General features: G+C 45.9%; 2 protein-coding genes across 2 annotated transcripts; both read right to left on the reverse strand.

The window, feature by feature from the left end:
• Window positions 1-1795: 1795 nt before the first annotated feature.
• On the reverse strand, window positions 1796-4645 carry LOC306782118 (uncharacterized protein; the record flags this gene model as incomplete). The annotated part of the gene is made up of 3 exons (XM_079275313.1): window positions 1796-1942; window positions 2091-2968; window positions 4588-4645. The coding sequence occupies 3 exons, from the start codon at window positions 4643-4645 to the stop codon at window positions 1931-1933; spliced, it is 948 nt and encodes a 315-aa protein (XP_079131439.1). The 3' UTR covers window positions 1796-1930.
• Window positions 4646-13005: 8360 nt separating this feature from the next.
• LOC306782119 (gamma-glutamylcyclotransferase-like) lies at window positions 13006-13642 on the reverse strand (the record flags this gene model as incomplete). The annotated part of the gene is made up of 3 exons (XM_079275314.1): window positions 13006-13192; window positions 13307-13452; window positions 13532-13642. The coding sequence occupies 3 exons, from the start codon at window positions 13640-13642 to the stop codon at window positions 13006-13008; spliced, it is 444 nt and encodes a 147-aa protein (XP_079131440.1).
• Window positions 13643-17724: the final 4082 nt, after the last annotated feature.

The raw sequence follows: 17724 nt of genomic DNA on the forward strand, positions 1-17724 counted from the left end.
TGGGGAACAAAACGTCGGTAGTAGCTAGCTAGCCCAATGAATGCTCGTACCTGTTTCTTTGTGCGGGGGCGGGGCCACTCCCGGATCGCCTCGACTTTCCCTACCTGGGGCTTGACGCAGCCGCGGCCGATGGTGTACCCCAGGTAGTCAGCTTCCCGGAGGCCGAGGCGACATTTCTTGGGGTTGGCTGTCAGCCCCGCCCCTCGCAGAGCTTTCAGGACTGCTTCCAGTCTTTGGAGGTGAGCCCCCCATTCCTCCCCGTGTACGACGATGTCGTCCAGATAGGCTGCCGCGTATTCTCGATGGGGACGAAGTACCTGGTCCATCAGTCTCTGGTACGTGGGGGGGGCTCCGTGGAGACCGAACGGCAGCCTCTTATAGTGGTACAGGCCCATGGGAGTAGTGAAGGCCGTTTTTTCCCTGTCTTCGGGGGCCACTGCCACTTGCCAGTAGCCTTTAGTCAAGTCGAGGGTGGTTATGTATCTGGCCCTCCCGATGCGCTCTATCATTTCGTCCACCCTGGGCATCGGGTAGGCATCAAATTTTGAGATGGCGTTGAGCTGTCTAAAATCATTGCAGAATCTGACTGAGCCATCTGGTTTCGGAACCAACACTATAGGGCTGCACCACTCGCTAGTCGAGGGTTCGATGATGTCTGCCTCCAGCATACTCTGTACCTCTCTCTCTATCGCCCCCCGGCGGGCTTCGGGGATGCGGTACGGCCTTAGTTTTACCTTCTTCCCGGGCTCGGTGATTATCCGGTGTTGCACCAGTGTGGTGTATCCGGGGTCCGGGGAGAACACGTCTCGGAACCGATCCACCATTTCCCGGACGTCCTGCTTCTGCCGGGGGGTCAACTCTTCTCCCACGGGTACCTCGACTGGCTCCGTTTTTCCTGGGGGTGTAGAGAGAGCGAAACAGAGCATGGCATCCCTACTCACCCATTTCTTGAGAAGGTTGACATGATAAATCTTCGTCGGGTGCCTTCGACCTGGTTGCCTGACTCGGTAGTTTACCGGCCCCAATCTTTCCATAACTTCATAAGGTCCCCTCCATCGGGCTAAAAACTTACATTCCGCCGTGGGCACCAGGACCAACACCCGATCCCCTGGGTTAAACACTCGGGGTTGTGTTCCCCGGTTGTACACGCGGGCTTGGGCCGCCTGTGCCTCGGCCATGTGTTCTCGGACTATGGGCCAGAGTGATGCCATCCTCACCCTCATCTCCTCGACGTGGTCCACCATGGTGCGGTAGGGGGAGGGTTGGTGTTCCCAGGCTTCCTTGGCCAGGTCGAGTAGTCCCCGGGGTCGTCGACCGTACAGGAGCTCGAAGGGCGAGAATCCTGTAGACGCCTGGGGCACCTCTCTGATGGAGAACATAAGGAATGGCAGCAGTTGGTCCCAATTCTTACCGTCCTGGTCCATGGTCTTTTTCAGCATTTTTTTCAGTGTCTGGTTGAATCTCTCTACTAGGCCGTCCGTTTGGGGGTGATACACCGACGTCCTCAGTTGTGTCACCTTCAGCAGGCCACACAGGTCCTTCATGATCCTAGACATGAACGGGGTCCCTTGGTCGGTGAGAATCTCCTCCGGTATTCCGACCCTGGAAAACAACATCACAAGCTCCCTTGCTATGCCCTTGGTGGCCATGGAGCGTAGGGGGATGGCTTCGGGATACCGGGTGGCGTAATCAACAATAACCAGGATGTACCTGTGTCCCCTGGTGGTCTTGGGTAGTGGCCCCACTAGGTCCATCCCGATCCTGCTGAAGGGGACGGTGATGATCGGCAGGGGCACCAGCGGGTTTCTGTGATGGGGTTGTGGGGCCACTTGTTGACATTCGGGGCAGCTCCGGCAGTAATCTTCTACGGCCTTTTTTATTCCGGGCCAGTGGAACCTGGCCCTCACCCTTTCCAGGGTTTTCTCCACTCCTAGATGGGCACCTAGGAGATGGGAGTGGGCTAACTGTAGGACCGAGGGTATAAAAGGACGTGGCACCAGTAACAACCTGAGGGGGGCCCCGTCCCTCATTACTACCTGGTATAGGAGCCCGTTATATATGGAGAAATGTGTGGGAGGGAGGTCTCTTACCCCGTCCAGTGGTCGTCCGTCTACGGCGGCCACCTGCCGAAGGGCGTTGGCTAGGTTGGGGTCCTCCAACTGGGCCGTCCCAAACCTCCCTGTGAGGGGCCCGGGTAAGATGGGCTCCTCCGGGTCCTGGGGAAACAGCCCGGCCAGCTCCTCTTCGTCGAGGGAGGGGGTATCTGCTTCCTCGGGGATGGGCGGCGCCTCTCCTTCGGGCTCACTGGGGCTGGAGGGTCCGTCGTTCTCGATGGCTGTGGCATAGACGTCATCGGGGTTGGGTTGGGTGGCCTCCACCAACGCCCGGGCCACGGCACTGGCGACTCCTTCCGATAGGGGAGAGGTGGAGATCTCCTCCCCCAGCCCACAGATGGCTTTCTTTTTGTACTTTCGGGGAGGGGTCGTACCTTGTTTCACCACCAGGCTGCGCCAAAGCTCCTGGAACACGGGCAGGTCTCGGCCGACGAGCACCTCTACGGGGAGTCCTTCCACGACTCCTGCAGTGCCGATGTATCTACCCCTCGTCGTGTAGATCTCTAGGGCGGTGGTGGGGTATTCGCGGGTCTCCCCATGGATGCACGTGACCGCTCGGGTGCCTGTTAGGAGCGGGTACTGAGCATACGTGGGTCTCACCAATGTAATGGCGCTCCCGGAGTCCACCATCGCTGAGGCGTCGCGGCCGTTGACTTTGACAGGGGTGAGGGGCATGTGGTCCTCGTGAGTGGCCCAGCATCCTGTAATCAAGCCGCATGGGCGACTCCCCTCACTGGCCGTGGGCATGGGTGCGTCCTGGCGGTGAGGGCATTCCCAGGCGATGTGCCCGATCTCGCCGCAGTTGTAGCACCTCCTCTCTTCCTGTCCAAACGCCGGCCGACGTCGGGGAAAGCCTGGGGGGAAGGAGGGAGACACATATTTATTTTCCTCAGTTTTAATTTTTTCTTTGCAGGTGGGCCCCTCTAATTTCTGGTTTCTTCCCCCACGCACTAAAGCTTGTGCTGCTTGGTAACCCTCCATTATTTCCACCAGGTCCTCGATGTTGCGGGGGTTTCTCTGGCCTGCCAATTTTTTTTGCCTCATACGGGAGTGATCTGATGTATTTGTCCATGACCACGCGATCGGTGGGCGACACCTCTGTTGGCTCTGCGTGTAGCCAGGCCATCGTAATCCTTTTGATCTCATGCATCTGGGCTCGCGGAGAAAGTGAGGCGTCATATGACCATTCATGAAATCGTTGGGCCTTTAAGAACAGCGTGACCCCGCATCGCTGTAACGCTTCCGCTTTCAAAACCAGGAAGTCAACTTTTCCAGCGCGCTCTAAGTCCTGATACGTTACTTGCGTTTCATTGATCAAAAAGGGGGCTATTAACTCTGCCCAGTGATCTTCTGGCCATTTTTCGCGGAGTGCCGTTGTCTGGAATATTTGAAAAAAAACTTCAACATCGTCAGCTGCCGTTTGTTTGAGAATGACGCGCGCTGGATTGGCTTTCTCCACGGTATGTTGCTCCTGTTGGTTTTGTAACATGCCCTTGATTTCGCTTTGCATGGCATCCGCGCGTTCTGTTTGCAATTCCATATATTTCTCCATTTGTATTTGCTGTTGGTATTGTTGTTGCTGCTGGGATTGGAGGATTTGCATTTGTAATTGCATGGCTTGTTCGTGGCGCTTTTGGGTTTCTTGGTTGCTAGCGATTAGCCCCGCTAGCAGCTCTTGAAATGGCACCGGGGTGGCCATGCTTACTGGGTCGGTTGGTCTATCGGTCAGCGTTGCCAGAACCGGGTTGTGCCCACATTCTCCACCAAGTTGTGACAGCCCCCGGGGTGGACAGGGGGTTTCACGACAACACTGACCAATAAACACAACCAGTCGGCAGATAAACGGTTCAAGTGAGGTTTTTACTGAAGGTAGAGAGTGGAAAGAGGTAGGATAGACACTCAATAACACAATGTCCGCTTTCCAGAGGGATGGTCGGTGTCCAATTCCACGGTTCGGTGCCCAACGGGTATTCCTCAGACGGTCCAGGGCGCGGGCAGGAGCAGGGTAGTCGTACAGGCAGGGGTCGTGAGCCGGGCGGGTAGTCGTACAGGCAGGGGTCGTGAGCCGGGCGGGTAGTCAGACGTTCCCGGGTGATCCAGGGGTAAGGCAGTCTTCTCCAAGGGTTTCGCTGATTAGGCTACTTCTTCTTCTTCTTCTTCTTCCTCTTCTACTCCTACTCTCTCCCGGTTTCCTGTTTCCTGGGCCCTTTTGTAGTCCCCTCCTCCTCCTCTGATAGGGTGTGGTCGCTCCCTCGTCTCTCCTCCTCAGGTGTTGCTTGTTGGGCTGATGGTGGTTTGGCGCTCTTTTCCCTTCCCTGACATGGGGGCTCCGCCTCCATGTCAGGCCATATCGTCCCTCTATCACTACCCCTCTGGGGTTGCCCCTCCGGCTGCCACATAATTTATTAAAAACCAAATGTTGCTATTGGCCAAAATAAGCCAGTAGCAACGGTAACTGCTAACATCACGTTACCTCTGTGCTTTCCCTGTTTTTCCTCCTCTTCCCCAGAGGGCTTTGGTCTTTTTGACATGATACAATATATTTGCATCAGTTGAGTTTTATTGTCCCCGGGAGCTATTTTTCTTGGGCAATAGTGCTACAGCAAAAAGACACAGTAATTTATGTTTTCAGAAAACTTGTGTTGTGGAATATTTCTATGAATAGTCGGGAGAAGAGTGTTAAAGTGTTAACAAATCAATGTCAAATGAAACAGAGTCTGGATGAACGATCAAAGTTGTAATAGTCAATTTATTTGCTTGCAAGCAAAGAGAACACAGTCTCACAGACACATCAGCGTCATCTGTTAGAGGTGCTCTGAATAACATAGTCAAATGCATGGACATTTATCCTCAGTCAGCATGCTGTTATCTTGGCTCGCAAACAAGAATAAACAGAAGAAGGAAACCAGTCAAGGCAGATGTTTTCCTTTGAAGCATAGTGTCCTGTCTTTACGATACCCTGAAGGCGCTTTATGGCCGGTTTACGAATCCCTTTGTTATCAGTTTGTCCCACAATATTTATGGAGACATCAGATGCTTCCTTTGATGTCACTGTTAACTGGTCAAAGAGTTAAGTCACAGTATTGCAGAGACGGAATAAACCGGTGAACCATCACCCATCATAAATACCTAAAGAGGGTCATGCTCTGAAGACAAATAATGCACAGGAAAACAGATACCAAGATAACATAACAACAAGACCCCTGGATCCGAAACTTACGAGAATCATTTAGAAAACACAAGGTTTAGTGCCTGCTCTTCTAAAACTCACATTTCTTAACCCTAAAACAGTAGACTGACATATTTTCCCATCACATTCCACTCTTTGATTACATAGTAATCACACAATATAGTAAAAATATGTTATAAGGACAATTCAACAACAACAGAAGTATTACCCAAAAGTATGATTTGAAAATACATCACTTGAGAGAACTGAAGAAAAACTGTTCTTGTGAGATAAAAGATCCCATGAATGTAGCAGGCAATATAATTCAATTAACACAAAAGAATAAAAAGATAGAAATCAAAAACTGTCTTGAGTGCAACAGCCACCAGTTTGTATGGAATTCCCTCGAGCAACTGCTTTGTGTGAGCAGTTTTGCTTGTGTTGACACCGTGAGGTTTCCACAAAACTGTCAGAGACACTGTTATCATAAAAAGTTTTTCGTCCTTTAGAAGCCTGACCGTTCTTCTTTTCTTGTGTTTGTTGGCATAAACACGTGTCGAGAGGGGCTCTTCCAGCCGTCTTCCTTGCGTGGCATCCACGTCGAGTTGTAGACAGTTAACACAGAACACGCACGTGTCTGTCGGCTAACTGCCCGTCGTGATCCCGTCCGTGAATCACTGCATCTCATCTGTCGATGGCACCGTCGTCCGTCTCTCGTCCCTCGGTGGTGCCGGTTGGCTGACACTTGGTGTAGGTGCTCGCTCACCTGAAGCTTCTCCTGGATCTGGAACCTTTTTGCAATGTGACGCGTGAACCCAAGTTGCCATCTCAGCTACTTTGACAGCCGTCTGAGTGACGAGGAGGACCTGGAATGGACTTCCTTCTGAAGTCTTTCACCACCTCGAAATCACCAGGCTGCAGCTTATGGAGAGGTCCTTCAGTTGGTCTCTGGAGTGCAGCTGCTACCTGTTGTCTTATGTTAGATAGAGCAAACGACAATTGTGCACAATATGTTTACATTTCATGTGTTCGCATAAGGTGGTTGAAGTGGTGCTCTCGGTGCTTCCGTGCCCACATGGGGAGGAAAACCAAAGCTTTTGTCCAAGGCAGACCTGTGTCAGCACAACATTTTGCTAACTTGGTCTTAAGTGTTTCATTTAATGCTTAACATTTAACATCCCCCCTTTTGACACATGGTCTAACCCATGAGTCAACTCAGCGTAGTGAGAGAAATAATGTTTAGGCAAACAAGGTTTACCGTCAGATTTTAGAAAACTGTCTGTGTTTCCATAATGCGGCAAAATCATATCTGCAGCCAGTGTGAATAGTCACAGTGGTACCCTCTGCGAGTTTGCAGGCTTCCATGAGTACGATAAGCTCGGCTGTAACCTAATTTAGCGTAACAATGGAAGAGACCACATAGCAATCTATCTAAGCTAAGCCATACATAATGTTATAACAATTGAATATCATAAGTGAGAAATATTTCCGTAGACACACCGAACCTAAAAGAAAAAAAATAAATCGCCTTCACAACATCAGCTTCAGCATTTCCTGTTGAAATGGGATCAAAAGCGTTAGTGGGAGTGTCGGTGAGGTCAGCTCTCTGTATGCAGACCTGTTGAAGAGAAACTACATAGTTAATCAGCCTTCCATCTGCTGGAGGAGGAGAAAAAAGTGTTAGGATTAAGGGTAATACATCGTTTCAAAGTAGTGTTAGGCAAATCTATTGTATTCATTTGCTCTAATCTGTAAAAAACAGCATAAGGAAACATGTCGCAATATCACGTGCAACAGCATGCAGACAGAGGAGGTCCTGTGCTGTGAGGTCTAACCTAGTAAAGTAACCAGGCCTTTGTCTTCCCCCATGTTCCTAAGTCTAAACTAATGTCATGTAACCGTCTCTCAGGTCAACGTATTGTATGACCAGTGTGTCAAGTTCAGATAGTCCAAGTGTCGGAGCTGATAGTAATGCGTCCTCTATGTCATTAAAAACAGCAGTTAAGTAATCAGTCTGGGTCAGTTCGTCTTGCGCATAAAGATATTACCATGAATCATGGAAGAGAGGAGTACCTCTCTTTCTGACTAGTTTGGGATCCACTTTCTATACTATGACGTCATTCCTAAGAAGCTCATCATTCGTTTCTTAGTTTATAGTTTAGGCACACTTTGAATTGCCTGTAATATTTTGGGAGGGAGGGTTTTTGTCCTCTGCTGTGATCACATGTCCCAGATATGAAACTTTATCGAGAGCAAATTGCAATTTGGACGGTTAGGCTTGAGCCAAAACCTAAATAGGACAACTGTAAATCTAAATTATTCTAATTTACATGCTTCTTCTTTGGCCTGCAAATCATGATATCATCAACATATTGTAAAAAGGCTGAACCATTTGGTAAGTGTAAATTAACCAGATTGTCTCACACAGCTTTGTTAAAATATACCAGGGCTTTTGGGTGGCAAAACAGTTTCCCCACTGGGGATTAATAAAGTTGTCCTAATCTAATCTAATCTTTCTGAATAACCCTAAGGACACCTGGGTCCAGGTAGAGACTCTTCCTTTATGAGAAAGAAAAATAAAAAATGACAGTCCTTGTGCACAGGTACAGGAAAAATAAAATCAAATAAAATAAAATAAAATCAAATAAAATAAAATAAAATATGCAGTGGCCAAGTCGACGACGAAATAAGTCTGGAGGGATGAGTGACATAATGGTGTGTGGATTAGAAATGTGAGGTGCTCGCGGCTGCACCAAACCTGCTTACAAATGTTAGCCAAATCGTCACTCAATTGGTTCCCTCAGATCATGAATTTTCTTTACCGGTAAATTTTAGTGTGCACACTGGTGAATCATCACACTCCATTATTATACAGCCTTCAATAAAAACTCAAAAACAGGTGTAATACTTTCAATAGCCTCTCATTTGAGACCGCTCAGTCATGTTGACAGATGTGTGTGTGTGTTTTATCAAACATAAGTTGAATGACTCTTTTTACTGATAAAATTGATTTGTGTAAGTCACCTTTGTTTCTGTACATTACCAGGATCCTCTATATTGCTGAAGTCAGTGAATTGAGTCTGACTTGCTGCCAGTCAGACATGTCCTTCACACCAGTCCTGGGCTTGTACCATGTGGAAACATGTGGAAACATGTGGAATCCTCCCCCTTTACAAACTCAGATTGTGTGGGACACAGAGAAACAGACAGCAGCAGTACTTTTTTGTCCAACAAACTCTTATTATACCATTATATCATTTCCACTTCTCTAAATCATACTTCCACTAACCTTTCATCTCGTTCATGTAACCCATGTGCTGTGCAGTGAAGTGAATCAGCCTGCATGTGACAGTCTAAACATTTTCTCTTTTTTTTTTTTTTTTTCTTAACAGTTAACGTGACTTGCTGTGACTTTCTAAATCCTTCAATCTCATTCGAATACATATGTGGGTGTGAGTGGTGTTTGTCTAGTTCCTAATGTGTGTACTAAATGTACAAGTTTGTCATCTAAAGAATCTAAAGTTAACTCACCCTCTGTGTTGTATTTGTGTGCGGGTCGTTGGTCCAGCTCTGGTCTCACTCCGGTCCCTGCTGCACCCCCTGATGGCTGATTGTCGAGCCCTCCCACCACTCCTTGTTCATGGAGCGTGAGCATCTGTTCCTCAATGTTCAAGCTGCCACATTTATGGCACACAAAGTCTTCAGTTGGTGTGTGTCAAAGTCTCAAAGTCTCTTTCAGCTTCCTCTCATGCGCTGATACATTATCAGCTGGGCATGCTTGCATCTGTGCTGACGAAACTTCTCTGTTGTCCGTTGTTGAACTGATCCTCATGTTCAGCATGCTGCATGTCACACAACTCTCTTGTGTGATGTTCTCCAGGCTTATGGATGGCGGAAAGCCTTCTTACAAAGTTCAGTCAGAGCTGTCACCGCATGTTTATACGGCCAGTTTTCACCATTGTCGTATGCACTCACTGCAGGTTTGAATGCCGCAGATATTTTCTGACATGGTACCTGTAGATTTTGACGAGTCTCGTTCGTCTTCTTCATCCTCGACGTGTTGAGTGGTGGGTGTCGTTCAAGTTGTTTGTGGCTGGGGAGCATACAGCAGGAAGCGGAATCCCCAGATCAGGACCAAGGACTAAAAATCAACAAAACAAACAAAACAAAACAGCTGCCGAAAGTTCAGCAGTAAATGTTAGACAACGTTGTCTCATGTAGAGATACAATTCTTAGATCTCTGTGTTTCTGTGTGTGCGTGCCTCTGTGGGTGTGTGTGTGTGTGTGTGTGTGTGTGTGACCCCTCTTTCAGCTGCTGGAGCGAGCATGGTGTCTGTGTGTGTGTGTGTGTGTGTGTGTGTGTGTCTCACCCCTGCATTCCTCTCTCTCTCTGCTCATATGCCTCTCTGTCTATTTTAAACAGTTACACCTATTTTCGTTTCCTCTTGGACATCAACTTATTTGTATCTGCTTCACCTCTTTCTCTGCTCCAAGCACGTTTTGAGTTTATCAAATTTAATCGTCGGCTAAAACTGCCTCTTTCAGGGAATCCCAATTTTGTTCATTCTTCCAATTATTTGGCAGTCTGATTGTCCTTGTCCCACATTTATTCATTATCGGAGGTAAGACCTTGGCATCGGGCTGCTCAGACTCATTCTATGACTTTTATCATTCCCAAATGTTTCAGTTTTATTTCTAAGTCTTTGACTCGGTCTTTCTTCGTACATTTAATCTGTTTCAATTTACCTTCGAAATCCCCTCTTAACATTTTGAGCTTAGCGGCGCTCAATCAGCCGTTTTCAGGAAAACCAAACTCCTTTGACCAGCACGTGAGGCATTCTAAACACCAGTTTCCATATTTCTGTCTCATCACATCCACTATCGGACCCGAGGGCTCCGCGCTCTTACTATCTTTACCACCCATCTTTCAGGCGTGGATACGTTAACGTTACCTTTACAATACAGTCGTCACCATACAGCGTATGTTTATTCTCTCGAAGGAAAACTTTTTGCAAAAAACCTCGTTTGAAATTCACGTTATGTTGTGGAAAACCACGATTCTTATTTCAAACTTGTTTGAAATTCACGTTATGTTGTGGAAAACCACGATTCTTATTTCAAACTTTATTTGAAATTCACGTTATGTTGTGGAAAACCACGATTCTTATTTCAAACTTTATTTGAAATTCACGTTATGTTGTGGAAAACCACGATTCTTATTTCAAATGTTATTTGAAGTTCACGTTAGTTATTTATCACGATTCTTATTCTATCAGTATAGAATTCACGTAATTTTAACCACGGTCTTACAACAAACCAATTGTAGTCAAGCGATCTGTGTCTACTATCACCGTATAACACAATCCTGTCTTCTACGTAAAAGCGTGCAAATAGTGAGATGCCAGAAAATGAAAAAAAGGAGTTTAAATGAACCACATGTAAAACGAAACCACGAACGTCAAAAACAATTGTTACCCAAATAATAAAAAATAAAAAATGACTACTTGACCATTCATCTGTGTCTGTTAAATCATATGACCTTAGTATACTTTTACCATTACTTTTACAATTGGAATTTTAACTTTCTTACCCGTTTGTAGAAATTAATTCTTTTTCGTTGGATTCGCGTGCCGTCAATCAGAAACTCCCTCGGGTCTGCCGGCTCTCTCTCTCTCGGCTAATGAGGTATGAGACAGGAAACTTCAGTTGTGGATTCCTGGAGAGGCCTTCTCCTCCGGTCAGTCCCTCTGGAGCTCTGATAGACAGTCAGCGAATCCTGCCGACAACGCCAAATTGTTGTGGAATATTTCTATGAATAGTCGGGAGAAGAGTGTTAAAGTGTTAACAAATCAATGTCAAATGAAACAGAGTCTGGATGAACGATCAAAGTTGTAATAGTCAATTTATTTGCTTGCAAGCAAAGAGAACACAGTCTCACAGACACATCACCGTCATCTGCGAGAGGTGCTCTGAATAACATAGTCAAATGCGTGGACATTTATCCTCAGTCAGCATGCTGTTATCTTGGTTCGCAAACAAGAATAAACAAAAAGAAGGAAACCAGTCAAGGCAGATGTTTTCCTTTGAAGCATAGTGTCCTGTCTTTACGATACCCTGAAGGCGCTTTATGGCCGGTTTACGAATCCCTTTGTTATCAGTTTGTCCCACAATATTTATGGAGACATCAGATGCTTCCTTTGATGTCACTGTTAACTGGTCAAAGAGTTAAGTCACAGTATTGCAGAGACGGAATAAACCGGTGAACCATCACCCATCATAAATACCTAAAGAGGGTCATGCTTTGAAGACAAATAATGCACAGGAAAACAGATACCAAGATAACAGATCACAAGACCCCTGGATCCGAAATTTACGAGACTCATTTAGAAGACACAAGGTTTAGTGCCTGCTCTTCTAAAACTCACATTTCTTAACCCTAAAACAGTAGACTGACATATTTTCCCATCACACTTATCATCTAGAACAGCGGTTCCCAAACTTTTTAGGCCACGCACCCCCTTCTACATCCCGACCGGGTTCACGCACCCCCAACCCCCCCCCCCCCCACACACACCTTAAAAAAAAAAAAGCAACAGAGCCGCATATAAATCGGACGAATGAGAGAACAGTTTGCTCGCGCGTGGCGTTTGTTTACAAGATAAAAAACACAAAAACTCTTCCTGCACCGTGCCTTCGAAAAGGTAACGGACGTAACGTTACGAAGGTAACGGACGATTGGCCAGATTGGCCACATCTGTAGGCTCGTCTACTTGCAGAGAGTAAAACTCACTCTTCTTCACGCGACCGACCAATGTAGCCAGGATGTCTTCGGACAAAGCATCGATGCGCGCGACAGTGTTGTTGGACGCGGGATCACGTCCAACTTTTTCGCTTCTCTCTCTCCAATCATACATTCCACCATCTCTTTAACATTTTTCCCTCTCCTTCTCCCTATTACGCGGTCAGAATACGACCACAACACGCCGCCTGTCTCCGGCAGAAATGCGCTCATCCACGCACGGGAACAACACCGAGTTGTAATATATACCTCCATAACACCCCGCCACTCTCGGCTCATACCTCCCCAGCAACGAGGCACATCACCCGGTCACAATACCTCCAGAATGTCCCCCGGGTGAAATCCGGGACTTGGTGTTATGGTTCCGAGTGGCGGGCGCTCACTCGTTGGCGCCGGGACGCGAGGTCTCCAGCCGTCCCCGCCGCGAGGCGCCCGATCGTCAGGTCTGTCAGCCCTCGGAACAGGCCGCGGGTCAATAACTTGTGGGTGGCGGGGTAGAGGCGAGGCAGATGACAGAAAAATAATAAAGACTAAAGTACAGCAAAGATATGTTGATGAGAAACGTATTTGTACGTCAAACACAAACGTAATCAGGGAGAAAATACGTTCGTGGTAAAACGTAATTGAGAATGCATTTTAGTTTTGGGGGAACGTAATTTTTAGGAGACAGGACTGCACCGCCATTACACTTTTCCTCTCGCGCACCCCCTAGAGGCAGCTCGCGCACCCCCAGGGGTGCGCGCACCCCACTTTGGGAATCCCTGATCTAGAATGTTAGGAATGATGAAATTCTCAGGGTTGAAGAATTTGTTTGGCATTCACAAGACATGCACAGTTTTTAAACTGCACTTTTGCATTTATCATCTTATGATCTGTGTTCTATTTTGTCTGTGTGTGAAATGCCAGAAAGAATCCCTCCTCCATTAGATGTAAGGGCTCCGAGCCCACAAGCATGCATGCAGAGAAAGAGGTCTTACCTTCAGGTACTGTGGCGATGGTGGGGCGTACACACAGCTGTTCATTATGTAGGTACGACAGTTGAGCTCCTGCTCTTTCGTCTTCACTGACAGCTCCACGGGAGTGTACGCACCTAATGTCACATTCTCTTGGCTGAGAACACATGCACACAAATGAAAACACACAAGTGGTCGTGGTCGAGGTCAGTTTCACAGGAACAGCGATCCAGGGGAGGCCATTAAAGGAATTAATAAGTGAGAACTTTACCTGTCTAGAGACTCCAGATCAGACATGCTCATCCTCCACACCACACCCCACACCTCGCCCTTCGGGCTGTGCTCTATGGTGGCCACACCTCCGTGCCACCGGTCACTGGCAAGGCCTTTGTAGTTCCCAAACACCAATCTATAGTCCTGAAAAGGAGAAAAAAGGTCATAAGTATGCACAGCTCACGTGGGACAGAACATTGATGCGCCTGATATCAGGCCGTACCTTCAGCCTGGCCACGCAGTGGACCTTAGCAGACGGGTTCTTGAGCTGGAGCCGCTCCTTCAGCAGGTTGCTGCCATATGCGAAGTACAGGAAGGTGAGGTGATTCTCCATGTTGGCACCTGCTTCTGCCAGCGGGGAGACAAGAACAAGGAGGGTCGAGGTGAGGAAGATGACGAGCAGTGGGAGAGAGGCGCCACTGACGGAGCTCACAGAGCGGAGTGTGTGGAGGAGCGGAGGGCTGAGGGGAGAGAGCATGAGCTGCAGTGACAGAAACCAAGTACTGGCCTTCCAGCACTCGCACACCATTCTAATGCTAATCCCCTGCACTGCTATTGAGCCCTGTTCACACTCACAATGGTTTGTCTCATGTGTTGAGCCAACAGCTCTGAGCCGTACACATGGGGAGTAATACAAATACACACAAACACACACACACGGCTGTCTAAATATAATATCAGGTAGAACTTTTTACCAGAGATCACATGATAATAAAGTGATAATATCTTGGGAACAACAGGGTAATAGTGGGGCTATACAATGGTAATAACAGAGGCAATAACCTGGTTAATATAGTGCTGATAATAAAGAGAATATCATAGTAACATGAGAATAACAGGAAGACCAACCCAGCAGGGAAAGACATATCTCAGCATGAACTTGTTAACAATAGGGAAACAACAGGACAGCATCCTCAGCATATCTGGAAGATACAGATGTTTTGTATTTTCCAGCCCTGATTCTTGGTTTTTATGACAAAACCACCATCTGTGTTTCCAAGTACGAAATAACAACATTTGAAGGAGCATTTTGACTGTTGTTTTCTTGTAACTATGACGGTATTTCACTGATATTACCCCAATATATTTTGAGAAAATATTTCCCGAATACTATAAATATATATATAATATTTATATATAAATATTTATAAAAAATATTTATAAAAAATATTATAAAATGTAATATTATAAAATTATATAATATATAATATATTATAATTACAATTATTATAATTATAATATATATAAAATTATATAATATATTATATAATATAATTATAAATTTAATATTATAAAATTATATAATATATTATATAATTATAATTATATTTTATTATTATAAAATATTATAATTTCTTTTTATTATGAAATATTTATATATAAATATTTCCCGAATAATCATAATAGATGATGCTTAGTTTTACAATGGCATTACTGAGATGTCTTTCCCCATTATAACCCTCCTGTTTGTGCCTCATCTTTGTCTGGTAACCGAATGAATCCCCAATATTGTAACAAGGCTTATTACCAGGGTATTAACAGGCTATTACCTCTGTCAATTTAGTTGCCAATATATTAGCCCTTAATTAAACTGTCAATGATTACATGTCATGTGGCGTGATACCAAATCTCATTAGGGATATATGAAAACCATATTGCTACATGACAGAGATGGCTGTTGTTTGAACCATGGGTCACTTTTGATTTTGGTTATAATGTCAGAGAAGAATGACTGCCTTGCATTTCTAAGTTCCAAATTATAATTGCGAAGTCTCTCTTTATAGATGTCACAGTGAACCTGGACATTAGTTTTTCGTCACCTGCGCTCAGCTTTCCGACACTCTCGTTTCTCTATTTTGACCAGCGTAGCATTTCTCCAAGGAGATCTTTGCTTACCCGAGACAACCTTCACTTTAGTGGGTGCAATGGCATCAATAATATTTTTAACTTTAGAATTGAAGCCATCTACAAGCTCATTGACTGAGAGACAAGAGAGGGCTGGTGTGGAGGAGAACTTCTGAATAAATAGTTCACTGGTGTTTTCAGAGATGTAACGCTTTGTCACAACCTTGGTTTGGACATTTGTGTGCAAGGAGATTGCACTCTCAAAGAAAACACAGAAATGGTCAGAGAGTGCAACATCAGTCACAGCAACCTTGGAAATGTTTACACCTTTGGTGATGATTAGGTCCAGAGTGTACCCCCTGTTGTGGGTGGGTCCTGTCACATGCTGAGTCAGATCATAGTTATCAAGGACACCACATAGTTCTATAGACTCTCTGTCCTGGGGATTATCAACATGGATATTAAAATCACCAACAATAACAACACAGTCAAAATCAATACAGATTACAGACAGCAGTTCAGTAAACTCATCAAAGAAGGTTGCACAGTATTTAGGTGGTCTGTAAATGTTTAGGAATAAAGCTTGAGAGGAATTAAGAGCCACATATTCAAAAGAACTAAAATGACCAAAGGGCATCTGCTTGCATTGAAGAGAATCATTAAATAAAACAGCAACTCCACCTCCTTTCTTATGCGCTCTTGTTTCGCTCATGAAACTGAAGTTGTGAGGTGTTGATTCAATAAGAACAGCTGCACTGTTATCTTGATTTAACAAAGTTTCAGTTAAAAACAAAATGTCCAGTTTGTGCCTAACAATAAAATCATTGATTAAAAATGTTTTTCCTGACAGAGACCTGACATTTAATAAAGCTAGGTTTAATGTGGTTAAAGCTTTCTTTGCCCAATTTATTTGGACAGGCTGACGAGGAATGTATGCTAAGTTTGATAAGTTAGCATGTTTACTATTGTTTCTTCGCAGCCTCACCTTTCTTTTTCTATAAACTTGCAGGACAGGAATTGAAACAGCTAGCTGCAAACAGGGCCCCGACTTTTCCTGGAGAGAGTCATTGGTGTCATAAGCCTTGTAGCCTGGACCCAGAAGATATCAATTGTGGTACCGTTGAGGAGTGGGGAGAGGAGTGTGTTTGGTTCCAGCAATGACCAGCTTTTCCATGTGGTCAGTGAACTCCAGGTGGGGGGAGGATGGGGAGAGTGTGAGAGAGGATTGCGATCCAAAGTATGGACCCGAAATAGAAGTAGGTGCTGGGGAGGGAGGTAAAGACTCCTCGTCTAGGAAGTCCATACTTTGCAGTCCAAAGTATGGACTTTTAGTAGGTGCTGGGGAGGGAGGTAAAGACTCCGCGTCTGGGAAGGGTGTGGAAAGTGGGAGATCGGAGGCGGTCTCTGATGATGAGGTTGGAGACTCCTCCTTTTGGCTGTCGTTAGGCGGGGGTATCCTTCCCGTAAGGTCTCCATGGCGATGCTGTGTGGTTATCTTGTGTTTAGACTCCTCTTGTATCTTGTCCTTGACAGTAGGCACAGACGGGTGATGCAGGGAGAAAAACAGGTTCGAGGTAAATAGTTTTACCCCTGACTTGTTCAGGCAAATTCCATGCGCTGCAAAAAGATGTCTGCGCTCCCAGAAAAGGTAGAAATTGTTGATTAAATGTACTGAATGGTCAGCATATGCAGTTGACAGCCATCTGTTCAGTGCAAACAGCCAGCTGAATCCTTCATCTCCTCCTCTTGACTGGTGGAAGAGGGCCACTGATGAACACCTCAGCCTTGACAGAGCTGACTGTGTTTAACAGATAAATAAAGTCTCGCTTTAGAACTTCAGACTGTTGTTTCACAATATCACAGCTTCCTGTATGCACAATGATGTTTTTCGCTGTGGGATAGTTAGCCACGATGTCCAGGAATTTGTCTCTCATGTCAGAGACCATATCTTTCGGAAAGCAGAGTATTTTGGTGTTCTTGCTGCACAGTTTTCTGACATCTTTTACAGCATAGTCACCAACAATCAGAGTCTCAGGCCCAGTCACTAGCTTTGCCTGAGGCCTTTTCTCACATTGACTCTCAGTTCTTACCCTGCTTTGAGGAGATAGCTGCTTATCCAGGTCATCAGATGGAGATTTATGATCCTGCGACAATGGAGCAAATCTGTTTTGAAGTTGTAGGCTTGGTTGTTGTGGAGGTATTTTGCTGGTTTTACTTTCCTTAGCTGTCCTTGGCTTTGTCCGTCTGGGTGCAGGGGTTGAGGAGGAGTTCTGCCCGTGTGCTAGTGCAGGCCAGTCAGTCGCATAAGATTCATTATCTGCTCTCTCCTCCTGTTTCTTGGTAGGCCTGGTTATGCTAGTTAGCTGTGTCTTAGCTTGCATTTGTCCAGTGTTTTGAGTCCATGGTAGAGTGGTATTATTCCCACACAGTCCATTTACTTCCGCGTTTACTTCTAGTCGGTAGATTTTTGTTTCCAAGACTGCAATCTTCTGTAGGAGTTTGTAGTAGTCATCCGTGGAGAAGGGAGGCATCTTGCTGCTACTTAGCTTTAACTTAGCTGCTAGTTAGCAT

This window comes from Melanostigma gelatinosum (genome assembly GCF_949748355.1).
Source record: "Melanostigma gelatinosum genome assembly, chromosome: 9".
NCBI classification, from domain to species: Eukaryota; Metazoa; Chordata; class Actinopteri; order Perciformes; family Zoarcidae; genus Melanostigma; species Melanostigma gelatinosum.